This window comes from Anas platyrhynchos, chromosome Z, assembly GCF_047663525.1.
Source record: "Anas platyrhynchos isolate ZD024472 breed Pekin duck chromosome Z, IASCAAS_PekinDuck_T2T, whole genome shotgun sequence".
Classification (NCBI taxonomy): domain Eukaryota; kingdom Metazoa; phylum Chordata; class Aves; order Anseriformes; family Anatidae; genus Anas; species Anas platyrhynchos.
In genome coordinates, this window is record NC_092621.1 from 74,403,334 (window position 1) to 74,421,029 (window position 17,696).

At 37.7% G+C, this 17,696-nt stretch overlaps 1 protein-coding gene across 11 annotated transcripts in view; it reads right to left on the reverse strand.

Moving 5' to 3' along the window:
* LOC101804639 (atrial natriuretic peptide receptor 1) overlaps window positions 1-17,696 on the reverse strand; it is a 54,333-nt gene that overhangs the window by 36,229 nt on the left and 408 nt on the right. For 2 of the 11 annotated variants that reach the window (XM_072031304.1, XM_072031303.1), the window contains exons 2-6: window positions 17,256-17,400; window positions 14,645-14,745; window positions 11,344-11,488; window positions 4,176-4,246; window positions 2,084-2,159 (exon numbers count right to left, since the gene is read on the reverse strand). In XM_072031304.1, the coding sequence (XP_071887405.1) occupies window positions 2,084-2,159; window positions 4,176-4,198 (99 nt within the window). In that variant the 5' untranslated portion in view covers window positions 4,199-4,246; window positions 11,344-11,488; window positions 14,645-14,745; window positions 17,256-17,400. Of the gene's footprint in view, window positions 1-739; window positions 1,205-2,083; window positions 2,260-4,175; window positions 4,247-11,343; window positions 11,489-13,257; window positions 13,366-14,644; window positions 14,746-17,255; window positions 17,681-17,696 lie in introns of those variants that run through there. The other 9 variants (XM_072031312.1, XM_027446846.3, XM_072031305.1 and 6 more) reach the window with 8 other exon arrangements.

The following is a 17,696-nucleotide window of genomic DNA, read 5'->3' on the forward strand; positions in this document are numbered from 1 at the left end:
AAATGACAACTTCTTAGGGATCAGTTTATTACTTTGATCTACCCAGAAATTAGACCTGAGATAATGTAGTGACTTAACTAAACTGTCTCTTGCAGAAGTTTTCCTCTATAAAATATGGGCAGTTCTAGGACCATATGCAGAGAAACATTTTATTTAAAGAGTTTTTCTCCTTGCTTTTAAAATGCTATCTTCCTACATTGAAATTCTTTCCATGATTATTTTTCATTATAGATTTAATAATAAAATATAATTAATTATACACATGTTACAATATGTAATTATAGACAATATTAAGATTGCATACGCCTATTAAATATAGAACACAGCATCATAATAGCATACAGAGTGAAATCGAACAGTTGCAGAATATAAATAATTATGCCTGTTTATGTATTATAAATTTTATACATATTTATACGAATCAGGTATTAAAATAGACATTCTAGGCTATATATGAACAGGTGATAATGCACCCTGGGTTTAGTCCTCAATTAGTAAAATAATTATTTTTCTTTATATATTATTGGAAAATAATCATCTACTGGATTTTGCAATTACTAATCCAGTTATTTAAGGAATAAGATAGAATTATATTTTTTCCAATGTATTCTGCTATAACCTTGTATAGATGCACATTAATAAAATAGCCATCTCACTGCAATAAGCCATCTACCATTCCTACAGTATGCATGGACCAGAGGAACACATTACAGTAGAAGGATCTACATAGTTTACCTACCAATAAACTGAGGAGGATTCGGAGCCCTAAGGCAAGTGTTTTGATAGCTCTCATATTCCCTAACATGCATCCAGCTCACCAAGAATCTGGGCTGCTTCTGTTGTTGCTGTTGCTGCTGAATTAGATGCCCCTGCCTAAGAAGGGGGGTTGCTAGGCAAGCCAATCCTAGCAACTCCAGCTGCTGCAGATGTTCTGCCTCCTCCTCTTTTACCCTACCCTACATCTGCTCAGTGCAGGGTGGAAACACTCCACCACACTTTTGCTGAGCCTCTCTGAAAAATCAGCACTTGCCTTAGGGGCAGCCCCACTTTCAGACTGTTGATGTTTGTGCCCCTGTCAGCTCCAACCTGGAAGAGCAATGGGAGGATTTTATTTCACTGCCTTATTGAGCTTGGGTAGCATCTGACCCTTAGACAGCATCCTATAGTTGATGAAACAATATTGTGGGAATAAACACAGACACATAGTTGGGCCTGGGCAAAGATCTCCTGAGGTCCCTTCCAACCTGAGTTATCTTAAGTCTGATGACTCCAATTTCACTGTCCCTGGAGGTGATGGACAGCTTTTGTTTGAGACATGACCTGGTACACAGGTGAAATAGATCTCTGCCTAGCCATGCTGAAAAGATGTGTCTAGTGCTATTTCTGTTTTCTGAAGTCACTTGCAACACTGAATGTCAGTTATGATTCAGCTCTTCTGGATATTTTCCCTGGAATTCTGGCTCAGCCCAAATTCACCTTAAGAACCTTAGTTGACATGCTTGAACTTCACAATCTGTCACATCATAAATGCATGAAAGAGTTACTTCGATGCAAGGTGTGCCCTATTCATCTTGAAAGGGCAAGATGAATATTAAATTTAAAATCTGCTTGGGTGCACTCATAACAGCTTGAATGAACCAAGTGAATGAGCTAACATGAAGTTTCAGGTTGGAATTTTGTTTTGGTAATAAAATCATAAACCTCAGTTGTGCTGTGCTTCCCTGTGCTTCACTATGAGCATTTAACCCAAATCACACATTGCAATATATGGAAACCTTTAGACTATTTCAGCTTGGCGCAATGACAGAAAGAGAGTAGAAAAAAAATATAATTTTTGGCTAGAATTATCTGCTTAGAAGAACTCTACATATATTAACACCTGGAGAGGTTTTACTAGTGATTTGTTTCAGGATATCTTGTGCTTAATGAGGAATTCGTTGGCAGGAAAGCTAAGGATTACAACTTCTTAGATCCTACAGCAGCCAACAGATTACCAGACTGATCCTATTTTCTTCAGTAGGGATGCCAAATATTCAAATGGCATTAATATCATGATTCAAGGACTGTAAGGATCATACATTACCTTTATAGCTACTTGTCTGTCACAGAGTTCAGAATTCCTGGAAAGTGGCCAAGAACAAGAAGCTGGTCTAGGAATCCTGAATTAAAGATGGATGGAAATGAATGGTTGGTGATTATCTAACTTAACAATCTATCCTAGATATTTGGGTAGCACACTGCTGCTTCTGCATTTAAATCCTGAAAATTTTAAAAAGAAAACCAGTGGTGACTGTTTTGCAATATAAATATAGGCACCATGCCAAAAAGAAGTGAGAGATTAGTAAGTAAGACATTATTCAGGTCTGTCTACAACTCTATGTATATGAAGGAAATCAAAAACAGGTTTGAAGATGTTGGTCATCTCGAACTTAATATTTTTCCATTTGCTTTTTTTTTTTTTTTTGCTTGCACATTATCTGCAGCCCCATAATTTGCATTAACGTCTTAACATTGACTACTATGAGTTATTTTATTAACAGTCAGACTCAGTCCAGTATAAAGTATTCTGCCTACTGCTACTTGGTTTTCTCAATGCATAAACACATCTCTTTGGCTTCCCGTCTTAGAAAGATTTTGCATCTGAAAACAAAACAAAACAAAAGGGGGAGTGGGGGGGCAAGGGGGAAATTTCTCCTGATTTAAATAAAGTTTCTTTAATAACTTCATGTTTACAGATTTATATCTATTGGCTGTGCTCAGATGGTCACTTAAGAAACATGCTTTCCATGTAATTCCTTAACTTAATAATAACTTCTAGTATCAAATGAACAGAAAATAAAGGTATTTCAAAGTTCTATGAGCAATATCACTGTTGCTATTGATAAAGATGTACATTTTCATTAAAGTTTGTAAAAATGAACAATTTTATATCTAAAATATCCATACGCTGTATATATAGAAAATAACAGTAGTTAAAAAATTGCTGAATAAAACTTGTTAAATATGTACTTTGTGATATTTTAGAAGAGTAATTTCTAGCAATATACCAGAAGAAAAATTTCTATGATTAAACCTTCAAATATCTTTAAAGATATTTATTTAATGTGTAATTCAAGCTTTCCAGACAGTTCTTGTCTTGGTAACAAGCTGCAGTCAAAATAAAGACTTTTATGCTATTTATTTTTTAATTGGATCAAATTTTCTAGCAAGACAATTATTTGCCACATAAAACAGTCTCAAAAATCAATATTAGGTCTCATCTGTAATTTCAAAATGATGGAGTTTGAAAGACATCTTTTTTTTTTCCAGAATTGTTTTTTCTTTGAAAAAATAGTATTTTAAACACAATTCCTTGAAATATTAAATTCTACTATGCAGATTATGTTATTAGCCAGATATTATAAGATCACTTTATGTGTACACAGGAAAAGACAGAATTTAGAAACTGAAAAAAAAATATATTTTTTTTTATAAATATTTTGATGGTGTACACAAATGTATTCTGTATTTAATCAAGGGAAAAATGAGGGAAAAATGTGAAAATTTGGGCAAGTATTAAGTAAAAGTGAATTGATTGGGTTGGTGAAAAAATCACAGAACCACAGAATCACAGAACTTCTAGGTTGGAAGAGACCTCAAGATCATCGAGTCCAACCTCTAACCTAACACTAACAGTCCCCACTAAACCATATCCCTAAGCTCTACATCTAAACGTCTTTTGAAGACTTCCAGGGATGGTGACTCCACCACCTCCCTGGGCAGCCTGTTCCAGTAATTGCATAACCATTTATGTTTCCTAAAGAGAGGGCTTTTATAGAAACAAGTGGTTGAAATCTTATATGCTATATGCATGTATTCACACAGAGGAATATTATAACTCTAAAGATAACAAATTCCAGGCATTCCTGACCAAAATACCACTGTACGTTGAGGACTCAGTGAACCTGTGCCATGCTGGGCTGCGCAGCCACCAGTCTGGTGTTATGCTGCACAAACAACCTGGACCCAGTGATTATTCCACTTGTGTGTTCATGCTGTTATCTTTGCACAGAAAGAAGATCTCATGAGCGAGGTGTTTCTGTTTTCACTGTAGAAACGATAAGTAGAGTTGTTTCCTTGAAAGAAAATCATATAATGTTGTGAATGACCAAAGGGGGACACGCTGTGCTACGTACAAGGTCTGCACGACACACTGCATGTTGGTTGGATTCCCGTTCAGTGCTTCAGGGCTTGGGGATCCTACCTGCTGAGAGGACATAAGATTATTTTTGATATTCTCTTTATACAATCTTAGCTCTAATAAAAAGCATTCTAAATGAATGGTTTGACTGCATTTTTTACTGCGACATAGCAGCCCAGCACCACCTGGCATAAAGCAAAAGCTTCGGACAGTCATCATGTTTGCAAAAAAGGCCAGAGCACTCTGACACTTCCCTCTAGTGGTTTAACAGCAGAACAACGGGAGACCAATTCCTCTGTGTGCGCAGATTGGTTTAAGCATAACTTCCTTTTGATGCAAAAGATGCCACAAATAGGATACCTTCAGTGTCACCTGTCTACGAGCAGCACAGAACTGGCTTTATCTCAGGTCCTCTCCTGGGAATGAGGTGAGGCAGCAGCTGGTGGCCTTGTACCCCCTTCCCTTCATAATAGCAGAGTGATGCAGTGGGGAGAGCCACAAGAAATTGCCAGGTTTTGGCATATGGACACATTACCACAGCACAGCAAGTACTTACACATCCACTGGATCATGGTAACCATTTTTTCACATGTCATCTCCCTGCAGAAGGTGCTTTGCTGTTCTACCTAGCAGCCCACAAAAAGTTTTCATCCTATATAGTAGTTCCACATTGACATAAGGAAGTGTACGTGTCAAAAGAGACCTTCCAGCATGGGCTTCTTGAGCATTCTCCTTATGCTACTGGCACTCCAGGCTTTCTGCTGATATTATTATTATTTTAATTTCTCTTGTTCTGCTGCATTAGTTTTAACTGGTTTAAGTGTTTTTTCCTCCCACCCGCTGTTTTTCCTCATCTGTTCTGTCTGCAAACCAACTCATATTCAAGTAAAGTAAAAATTATGTGAGCTCATGATGTGGTTCAGTGAAACTCAGATCATAGATGAGCCTGGATTAGCAAGATCAAGAAACAACATCTGATTCTCTCTGGAATACATGGTAATTTAATTAAAAGACTAAATATTGTCATACATTTTGTAATGTACATTATTGATTGTCTTCAATTTGTTGGAAATGTTGAAGTGACACCAGATTAGGGTATGGTGAAATTCTGGAGCACAGGAAGCAAGCTTTGAAGCCTTGCATAGAGCACACCATCACATATCTTTGTCGTATCTTTACATTTCTCTCACTCTCCCAAATATTGGAAGTTTGAAAGAATTCCAAAGAAAGAGGCCTTAGGCTAAAAGAATGATAATCATAAAATAAAAAAGAGGTAATGGCATACTTGTTCCTACCAACCTGAAAGCTTAATGTTAGGTGATTAATCTTTGATGACAGTTTAACTCAATTGCAGCAGAGGGAACAAACAGTTACATAGTTTACACAAAGGAATGGAGCTGGGAGGCAGTATGAAAGCATGACAGAACAGAAAAAAATTTTTATGAAAAGGTAATTACAGGACATTGAAAATTACAACTAAGAAATTGCTTCTTCTGACTGCCATCTAGGATGTTATACATACTTCACAACACACACAAACCTTAAAATGCAAATAACATTCATTGGTAAGGTGACAAGTAGTTTGCACTGGACTCTCAAGTCGCTGTGAATACTGAACAAATTTATAAATGTAAATGCATTTGTTAGGCCCACTCTAATTGATATAGCATCTTAGGAAGAATTGTTCTGCTGTTGCAGCAGAGTTTGTTCTGCAGCACTACATAAGATTAAATATGTAATTCATCTCAAAAATGATTTAAAAAATATATCAAAACTTGAGGTATGAAGTAGCAGGTACATGAAGCATAAAATAGCACATAACCTGCAGGTTGTATGAAGACTGTTGTCTTGGATATATTGCAAACTCAAAGTAGTATTTCCCTTTAAGAGAACACACTGCAGTTTAGACAATTGGCCAGTACATGAGCTGTTGTGGAAGGCATGTAACATTCTAAGATTTTCACTGTGTAAAGCAATCTGTATTTTTTCTTTGTCTAAAGAGAAGGTGGAAAGACTGATGACATCTGGAATTTCACAGAGTACTCATAATGAGAAATCTAGCAAGTAATAGTGATTCTCTAGCTGAAAATTGTGTTGGTCTTCATAATGTGATAAAACACATGATGGAAAACCCTTAAAAGGACTGGATAAGAAAAAAAGAACTTGCAGTTCTCAGAGAATCCAACAGGAATTTCATTTTCAAAGTGATTAACCTTTAAAAAATCTTAGTCTAAGTATATAACTTAAAAGAGATTTCTGCACCAAGGGATTTGCTTGAATTAATCATTGGATTTGTGTTACTGTAATGAAGCATGTCAAGGCTGTAGTTGTTGAAAGGGCATTCCGTAAGACGGAGAACGTGAGAATGTATTTCAGTTTGACAGGATGACTGTCTAAGAGGCTTAAGGAGAGTTGGTCCTAGTTCAGCACAGAACAATTCTGTTTGGAAAGAAATTGAGCGGAACATCACTGATATTCTCAAATGCCTCCCATCTTTCAGTCCTCCTACACAGGCAGAAATGTTATGGATGTCTGCAGTTCTTAAAAACAGCAATCTTGTCTGTTATTAAGACCTACTAGAGAGGATCTAGCAGTCGGTGAGTGACAGCAGCTGAGGGATATTTCTGTTCTTACATGCTTCATGCTCCATAGATGCACTGGTCACTCCACTGGTTGCGGTGACATTTGACTGAAATCTACATTTTGCCTTAATGGGGTTTTCCTTTCTTCCTCCATTCTCACTGCATGACTCATTTCTGTTTACAGAATTCTTGAATGATTTTCTGCCTATATTTTTATCTACATTATTATTGCACATTTATTGATGTTTCAACCCTTCCTCCACCCCAAATAGAAAGACATCCTTATATGCCACAATAGCCTCTGAATTTCTTGGGACTCATGAGACCAGTGATTCCTAAGAGATGTTGAGAGGTCACTGAGATGGGCATCTTTTGGCCTTTTGCAATGGAAAGATCATTTAATCTTTTGGATGATCTCTTTGGAAGAACCCAGAAATGAAACAGGGGTCCTGAACTATTTCCTCATGTTATGGCCATTTCTGTGTATGTCAGACAAGACAGATGTTTGTTTGACCTGTTTTTAATGACCTTTAGTGTGACCTTTATCCATTCCTTGGTAGTCTAGTCCAAGGTGCCTTACACAAAGTTTTTCTTGTATTTCTTCACAAGGAGAAAGGGTTATCCCAGTTTGAGCAACATAATACTGAAATACAGAGTGATTAAAGAAAACACATAATGGTAAGCAGAATAGATGTGTTGACTGTAGGAATGAGTACATTCCCTATGGACAGAGACTGATGATCCCAAATGCAGATCAGGATCTTAATCACAAAACCTCTTTCATATTTTAATTAAAATAAATGTCACATTTCCAGAAAGAGGTAGGAAACATTCTTTGTTTATCATCCCAGTCTATCTGCTGATGGAAGCTTCATCTCAATTAACTTTTTAAATCTGTGCCTCAAGTGAAGTGAACTTGGTAAATGTCCAGTTTGGCATGACGCCATCTTGCAGACTGTTTTGCAACTGACTAGTTGTCAGACCTAGTCCAGTGAGAGAAGTGAGGGTTTTCAAACACTACTGAACGTGAAAAGATTGCCACGCCATTCAGGATTCTCTGCTTCTTTGGGTACATTACTTCCTCTGCTGAAGTAAGACATGCTGTCCTTCTAACAGACAACACTGGAGAGCAACTTCTATTTCTGTCATGTTAGCACCCAAATGGAGATTAATCTACTATTTACACAGTAGCTTTGACATAAGGAACAGTGTCTGAAGTGCTGACAGAAGACACAGGAAAGAAAATTGGCTTGAATTTATCTAAATACCCAAAGTAATCTACCTGTAGGGATAACCTAATATATGCTTTTGTAAAGTCACGTGCAATTATCATCTAATGTAGCACTTAGCTTCAATTTGACTGAAATGGCTGGCACGTATCTTCACTTATTCCAACGACACACTAGCCTCAGACTGAAGAACTTGAGAACACACTGTGAAGAAAAATGTAGGCATACTAAATCGGTTTTATAAAGAGGATTTGTGGTTTCTATGATTTTACCTTCATATTGCTTAGGGCTACTAGCCAATTAGCTTTATCTACTGCCTCTGGTAGTAGAGTCATTTGGTATGTCTCCCTTCAGACAGCGCACTCCGGAGTGCTGTCATAAATGGTTTCCAGTACAGGCAGGCTAACAAGATACATAGGGTGTCAGTATGACTCTGCCATCATGTGTTTTCTTTGTTCTGCTCTGACAACGATCAGACAGGAACTGAACTGTGTCTTCTCACTTACGTCTCCCTCACTTCCCCTATAATTTGTATAATTCCTTGGCTAGTAAGCTTCTCAAAAGAGCCACCTTGCAGGAGATTCTCAAAGGCACCAACAGCAGCCAGAGGCCTGATGGCCACTGAAGCTCCCTATGGTTTACTGTCACTTATTTTTTGGCATAATCTCCTCTCTCTTTATGTAAGTGCATGTACAGTGAGGAATAAACAAGGCACTAACAATCCTGACAGAGGCTATCAGGACCCTGGGCATATCCTTCCCTCCTGGAAGCTATGCTGCCTAGGCTCACAGCCAACACTGATAGCACAGCTATCCAGCTTTGAAGTTATGTGAGGGAGAGCTGCCTGAGAAGCTCTAGCAAGGACTCTCCACCTTTCTCCTATGAGCTGCTTTTAGGTTGGGCTCTCATGCTTTGAAAACAAACAAGTGTGGTTTTTTTCATTGTAATTAGGTAATTATCAGCACAGAATTCTATGTATATTTAACTTCAAAAATGGGCATTATTGATTTTTGGGGATTTTCTGGGGTTTCTGTAGTACTAGTAAATGAACAATACCGTCACTGATTTATTTTGATTTCCAAGTATACACCTATCCTAGAATATCTGCTTGAGACTGGCTGTGGAGTTAGAGATTTTTACTAAATTTACATGGGCATTTTATTTTCTTAACACTGATAGCTCTACACTACTGCATGACCACTATCAATTGTTGCATTGGTTCATAGTATCACTCTTTCCCCAGTCACAAAAACCAGCAAGGAGTGTGCTCCCCTCATGACAACAGGGAATTAAAGAGCAAGGCTACCCGCAGAAGGGGTAGGAAAATGAGGTACACTGTATAGACAAAATAAAAATAAAAATAAAAATAAAAATAAAAATAAAAATAAAAATAAAAATAAAAATAAAAATAAAAATAAAAATAAAATACTGCTTTTGTAACAACTCCTAGAGAAAGCGCTGCTTCCCAGGGATCATCAGTCTTGTTCACTTTTAGATTGGAGAACAAATACAGACTGAGAGTAAGGAGACACTGAAATCAGCCTGATGTTAATGCATTCTGCATTTAAGGAAAGAAGAGGTGCATGAAAATCTGAATGCTCAGGGAACTGGTGTATCATTTCTTCTGTGCTGATGAGAAAGGTATGTCGTTTTAAATGGTGGCTTGTGATGAACTCATTAGCACATTGAGCGTGACTCATTAAAAGTATTATAGAATATCTTAAGAGATTTTTCCCCTTTACATTTGAGCAAAAGGATGCTTTTCATCTCTGGCTTGGATATTTCTGATACTAGCTAGGGCATGTTTCAAGGCATTCTTCGTGTTCCGTGCAGGGCTTATGAAAAGGCTATTTTTACCACATGACTATTAGCAAGTATCTCCAGACCTCCTGCCTTCCTCAGGGTCAAATTCTCCCCTGAAAGTGTGCTCTGATTATGTAAGAGATATAAATTGAAATTCCACTGGGGAGCTGTGGCTAGGGTAAAGCTGAAGACAAGATTACTTATGTGATTTTGGTTAAGCACAAGTGGCTCATTCTTTTAAATAACAGGGGTTATTTTTGCTACTTCTGATGTACCAGTGGTTCAATAAATACCCTGCTCATAAGTTCAGTTCTTAAACGAACTTACACCTTGTTCTTCTGGTAAAAAAAGAAAAGATGGGGAGGGGGTAAGGGGAGGTGAAGAGAAGAAGATGCAAATTAAATAAATTAGTTAGCTTTTGTGGTAGAGCTACATCTTTTTGTATTGTAACTAGAATGTATTTGAACCCTGATCTTTCTAGAGAATTCTTTTCTCTCCGAAAAGCAGTCTGAGATCACTTTCACTTCCAGTCATGGAATGAACATGACCTATCATCACTCTGTTCACAGCAGGCAGCCAATAGGCCAGACTCTGACTTTCTCAAGAAGCAACACTTCTCACTCTGTTCCTGTGTGCTTGGAAGGCACTTCTGTTTAAAAATAAGTCAAGTTATGCAAGATAATCATATTATATACAATATATGGCGCATTGTAGTGTACATATTGTAACTGTGCACTGAAACCTGGGTTAACCAGCGTTGACAAGTGTGCCCAATAAATGGGGGAAAATGTTAAAACCAGGAAAGATGAAAAAGGGAAAGAAAGTATGTTTCATATTTGCCTAGACATGTATGAACAATAGGACTGTATGAAGTTCTATGGGCTATATGTATTCTAACAGAATTTAAGCAGCTCAAATACCTGTGGTTAAAGGAGCAAGGAACAGAGCAAGAAATACCCAGGAGAGCAGGTGAAGAGTAGCAGGCAGGATCAAAAATCAGAGTTGCAAGGACAGTGGTTTACATGTGCCTGTCACCACACAGTGAGAAAGTACTTTTACTTTAGTGTTGAACAAATGTGTTTCACTGGATTTCTGGGCTGAAAGTGACCTTGATAGAATGCAGACATACTCCAACTGCTCTGTTATGCTGTTCTCTTTTTCTTTACTGTAAACTCTGACTACTACTCCTGAGTGCTGGCCACTGGCACGGCAGAAGACTGGAAAACATCACCCTGTGATTTCATAAAGACTAGATACTGGGAGGTGGCAATGGGAATTCATGGAGAATGATACTTGACAGGCAAGCAAGGAAGTAGATAGAGGTGCAGGGCTTACTGGTCATCTCTGACGAACTGTGGTTCCTAACACAGGGTTCAACATTAGTTTGGTCTGATTTAGCTAAGGACAAAAGGACTTTAAAGGAAGAATGATTCTCAGTTGCTAGGGGGGGATGGCAAAGTGCAGTTCAGAATTCTGAGATATATATTTACTACTCAGGAGATACATGAAATGAACCAGAGTGATATGAGCCAGGGATGTCTGGACTTACCTCATGATGCCATTACCTCATGATTGTCATCTTCTTTGTCTCTTGTGAGAACTGGCATCAGTGTTTGTTAGTGTCGCCTGCTGTTCTGAAAGCATGGTCTGCATTTTTCTTTGGGGTGTGCTGAAAGAATTGGCTTGTCTGAGATCTACAAGAAAAAAAAAAAAACACAACGCTTGCTGATGCAACAAAAGTCTCAGGTCTTAGGGCAAATTGCCAGAATCCAAGCAATTTAAACATCTTTTAAGAAATGCCATGCAAATTATGTTTTCATGTAGGCAAAAGAAATTCCAGTCACATGTCTAATATAGATTTTTCAACGATGTTTGCAAATTCATGGCTCTGCCTGTGCCTTTGATTCTTACTAAGTGATTTGCTTTTAGAATGAAAGAGAAAGATCCATATTCACAGAAGGGACATTTAGACACAACCAAAGAGCAAGGCAAGTTTCCACCTGGTCAGCCATGCAAAATCAAAACTATAATTAAAGATGATAAATGACCATGTATGATTAATGTGTCTTAGTGGGTAACTCTGGTAATGAGGCCTTTTTATTCATCAGTTTTCTGTAATAATTCTTTGAAAGTTCACTATCTTGGATTTAGCTAGGTAAATGTTACTATTCTTAACATAATATTTTTTTAGTGATTTCACTAGTCAGCGTGTTGCTCTTCTATTAACTCTAACTGTTTCTTACTTAAAAAATAAACAAACAAACAACAACAACAAACTTCTTTTAACTCGTATGGTCCTAGGATGAGAAAAATCACAAACATAATTCTGCATATGTGACATTCATTCGTTGTTACCAGAGACTTGCAGTTCTGGTCAGTGTCTCATTTGTTCAAGGTAAAAATACTGATGGTTAGAACCACACAAAGAAATGACAGCAAGAAAGTGATTTTTATTCTAGCTTTGTCACAATGTAAAATGAAAGCATAAAATGAATGTGTATTACAGCAGTGCATTTATAAGGTGTAGATAAATAAGAACAGAATAACCTTTATATTTTCTTATCCTACTCTAAATTCACAAACCTTGAGTTAGTGTTGGCTGCAGAACTGCGAGCCAAATTTCTCCCTCCCTAGATTGCATCAGGCATTCAGCACACCAGGAAATATTTCAATTTCCTTTAAAATTGTTTCCCCCTCTGTGTGCTGCCCCAGAATGAATAATTGTGTGACACTGATTCTGTCACACTGATTTTACTTTTTCAGGACTTTCTAACTTTTTTTATTATTATTATTATTATGAGCAGTTGGCCTTTATTACTCTGCCAAATTATGGGGAAAATATAGCATATATCAATTGCCAGAATTAACTCAATTTTCCTGTCAGCAATTTTCATCTTCATTTAACAATTGGTAGAGTAATGGTAACAAAATGCTTGTACAATAATTCATTTACCACTATTTTTCTATCTCTAACTTAAATGTCTTTTCTTTGGAGGACAGTCATATATTTTTAATGACCTCTATCTTCGACTTAGGTCTTAAAGATTTCACTTAAATCTTGCTTTTTCACTGTTTCATTTAAATATATATATATATTTTTAGCCTGTTTCAAAGACTGTTAGAAACACTTACTCTACGAGTTATTTTCTGCAGAAAAGAGGAAAATGGGTTCTAGGAGATGGGGAAGGGATATATTCTAGTGGTAGAAAGAAGCAACAATTTTCTCTCTAATGGAAAATGAACTTCAGAGGACTTAGGAAGTCAAAAAGTATAGTTGTTCAAGGGTTCCTCAAACACTGAATGCACTCTAAGTAGATAGGAGAGGCAGGGCAACACTGACTTTACAACATCTGCTTTGAAGTTCCTAGGGTATAACAGTCAGAATAAACAAACAGACAAAACCCTAGATCCCAGAGGTTAAAAAATAAAAATCAAAAAAAGACTCACCACTTCTTTTACTTACAGAAAAACAACAATACTACAGTGCTAAGATGTCAGAGGGGCTGATGATTGCTGCTACTGAAATTGTGTTAAAGCATGTTCCACCTTTCCCTCTGTAGGCACAGATGAGTGACAGCAGTACAATTTTAGTAAATCACTCCTGAGACAATGCCAAAGAGGCAGGTAAAAGCACTTGTGCAGACACTTAACATAAACTTACTTATGATGGTTGCTTAAAATAGGACTCCTAAATGCCTGGTCATTATCAGTGTGGTCCTGATTTGCCACAAGTGAGAGAGCTACTCAGTGGTTTTGCAAAGCAAGCTATTTTTAACCCCTGTATACACTCTTATAAGACTAGAATCATGGACTCGTAGCATATCCCATGTTGGAAGGGACCAATAAGGATCCACAAGTCCAACAAGGACCAACAAGTCCAACTCCTGGTTTGACCCAGGAACACCCAAAAAACAAACTTTATGTCTGACAGTGCTGCTCAAATGCTTCTTGAACTCCGTCAGGGTTGGTGCTGTGACCATTGCCCAGGGGAGCCTGTTCCAGTGCCTGACACCCTCTTGTTGGAGACTAATTTAAGATATCTTGCAAGTGTTTTACAAGTTACTTGTAAAACCTTACTGGTTTTACAAGTCTCTACTGTTCTTTTCTAACCAAATGATCTGGGTATTTCAATCCCTAGAGCTCTTGTTTCAAAAGCTCTAGTCTAAAAATTTCTTATCCAGGTGTAAGCAGAAGGGTCTGTCAGTTTATAAGTTAGTGAAGTCCTTAAGGGTAGACAGACAAAATCTCCTTCAGGGAAAGAAAGAGAGGTGGGGAACAACCTGTCAGTAAATAGGCTGTTATCACTAACTCAGGTGATTTAAACTAAAATGCTCTTAGGATGCCACTGACATCGAAAACCTAAAGGAAACAGATATCCTTATGCGAACAGATTTCGAATGGTCTGATGATTTATTTTGTAAAGTATATATACTTTATTTCCAAAATGTAGATGGCATTGTGCTCATATGATGTTATAGGCCAGCAGACATGAGGCATATAACTCTGCCATATACCTGCTCTGTACCAGTGTACTTTGCCTAATTTCACTTATTTTCATCTTTCAAATTTTTGAACCAAGGCTGCAAGTAACTGACTAAATAACAACCTGGAGATTAAAAAAAAATTAATAATCTTTATAAGGTGAAAGTATGATTGTTGCTGGGCAACCAGTAAAAGTAAATAGCACTCCTTACATCTGTGTGCATGTTTGTCTCTAGACAGCAGTTGCATGTTGACATTAAGTAAAATTCAGAAACCTGAATATCCTTTTAGCCTCTTTCCTAAAAATGAGCTGAAACACCAGAGATGCTGAACACAATTTGCAAATTCTAATATCCCAATATTCTTACCAATGCTGGTGTTTCTGCTTCCAGTTAGACTGTGATAAATGTAGATCTAAGTGTTTATTCTCATCTGTTTCCACTCCTGTTTAGAAGACAGTTTTTAATACCTGTGAAATATATTTTATTTATTATTATTATTACTTTTTTCTTCAATAAAAGCAGTCAAGTGGCAGCCCTAAACATTGTCTAAGAACCCAGTTCAAAATTCTATAATTCACTGGCCTGCTTGACTCAAGATGTTGTATAATCTTGGGAATCCACTTGTCATCCAGTCTGTACTGACATTTTGGATTGCCACAACCCATGTGGCTCCAGACCGTAACTCTAGTCTGGAATACACAGTTGCTGTTACTGCACTGACTTAGCAGTGCACAAGACAATTTGTCCTTCAGGCAGGATACTTTACACTTTATAAAACACCAGATTATACCTGCTAACTCCTGCTCAGCAACTGTAGTACCTGGATGATGTCTCTGTCCGTCCTAAGATGCTTGTTAATGATGTGCACATCTATACATGAGCTAACATGTTGAACAGTCTTTTTGCAAATTGGCTCCTTGATAAGATTCAAAATAGTCTAGCATGCATTGAAGGTCAATGCTTAAAGCTTGCCCTTCTTTATGGTCTGTGCTAGCAGATAAGAAATTAAGGCATGGAAATGTTCTGTGACTTGCTAGAGATCACAGTGCAGGCTAAGGATACCACCATTCATCCCTTGGTCAGCAAGACAATTGCCTGTGCTGATAGACACTGAAATTCTTCATAGCTTCAGCACTTGAAAACTGGAACACTTGAAAGTTTATTCTTCCAGTCTAGTCAACAGAAGTCTGTTGACTGGGTGTTCCTAGATTTTGTACCTATTACAGCTTCACTTTCTTTCTTGTCATTTTATTTTTCAAAATTAACTGGTACCTTTAATATTGAAAATGTTCTGTGAACTCATGTTCACATATTCTGGATCAACAGCACACTTTCGGGTCTCACTAATATGTTTAAAATATGAATGCACTATTCCAGGCCACTGAAGTTGCATTCTCAATTCACTATAATGCCTGTGAGACTGGAAGTAGGAACATTTCAATTTCATGAGTAATGAAAATGTTATCCCATTCATACACTGTCCCTACATACTTAAGAACACAGAGCTTCTTAAATATTTGGTAGCAGGTTAAATTAAACAACTAGAAGAAAATACGTTACATAGCCTTTTGACCATTTAGCTACAGTGCTGGGTTGGAGGAAGTGCAATGTGCCTACAAATATTAATGAATGTGTCAATTAGATATTAAAGAATAAAGAAAGCAAATTACTTTTCTAATCAAAATAAAGCTGAACAAATCAGTCACTTTTCCAAAATACTGCATAAAGTTTCTTGCAGAGATGTTCCCTGAAAACTAGTTCAAAACTTTGTACTTCCTTACTTCTTAGAAGATGAATAACAGCAAAAGAAGAATGTTCAAAATCATGTAAGCCATTGAACCAATTACTTGGCACTAGTCAGACTTTCTAGAGAACAACTAAGGACTGCATTCAAAAATCTAGAAAAAACTGTCAGGAATCTACAGTCTTGCTGCAATCAGCTGATTTCCAGAACTGCTTTCTTGGTGTCCTGGTGTACTGGGTCTGGTTGGGATGGAGTTAACTTTCCCCACAGCATCCCATATAGTTTGTGCTCTGCACTTGTAGCTAGAATAGCACTGATGGCACACCAATGTTTTCTCTGATGCTGAGAAGTGTTGACACAGCATCAAAACTCTCTCAAGGGCCCCTCAGGGGCCAGCTGGCTGGGGTTGGGCAAGAGGTGGGGAGGGTACATCACCAGAGGAGCTGCCCTAGACTGACATAAAGGATAAGGATATTCTATGCCATATGGTGTCACACTCAGCAGTAAAAGCTGGGAAGGGGAAGAAATGGGGTGGGACTCTCATCACAGAGATGTCTGTCCTCCCAAATATCCACTACATGTATTGAGGCCCTGCTTCCCAAGATGTGCTCAAAGATTACTTGTTGATGGGAAGTAGAGAATAATCATTTTGTCACTTTCTTGGCTTCCACAAAACCTTTGTTTGTCTTTTGTTTGTTTGTTTTGTTGTTGTTTTCCTCTTTCATTTCCCCTTAATTAAATTATCCTTATCCCAACCTGTGACCCTGAAGGGAAAGAAAAAGAAAATTTTCTTTCCCATCATACTTTCCTCCCCTCTCTCCCTTTGAAGATGGGGAATGAGAGATCAGTTGTGGTGGAGTTTACCGGTCCATCAGGGTGAAACCACCACACTTAGGCAGCGTTTTTGCTGACAGAATGATAGCTAAAACAGTCAAATGTAAATAATGAAACCTATATCTGATAAGAGACCTATAACCTGCAGTTACTCAGTTACCAGGAGTAAGTGGCAGCTGTAACAATCTATAACTGCCACCTGCTGGTTACAAACAAAAGTTTATTCTTTGTCATAAAACATTTAATTTAAATCCATATATAATCATAGGAGATGTCGCTTTTTTTCAGGTATTGGATTTAGTTCAGTAAAAATTAATACACAATTATTTGAAATGAAAATTAGACTATTACTGATGACGTTGGTTTTGTAGACAAATGTCTGCATCACAACCAACATACCTGCAGCTAAAGGGTTGTGGAGAAGAGCTCCAGCAGAAATGTGGAAATATGATCAATTCCTCGCTGTCCCAGAGCTACAGCATCACTTCAGGTTAAAAATGAGACAAGGTTGTGAAAAATGCTTCCATCTCAACACTGTTACCTACTGGAAAAAAGAGAGAGGGAGAGAGAGACAGTTACCAGTCAGCAAACATTTCTCAGCTGGTTTTACTAGGCTTGAAAATGTATTTCATCTTCAGTTTCAACAAGCTGTCCTGTAATGGAGGGTAAGGTTCTTATCCAGATTCCTAGCTAATGCTCTTTGCTTTCATATTTCTCATCCTCACAGCATGGTGGCAGCCACAGAAGACAGAGTGTGCAGTGGAAGCCCAGAGCACTTTTTTTTTTTTTTTGGGGGGGTGGGGGGGTGGGTGGGAAGGAGGTGGAAGGGGGAGGCTGCTC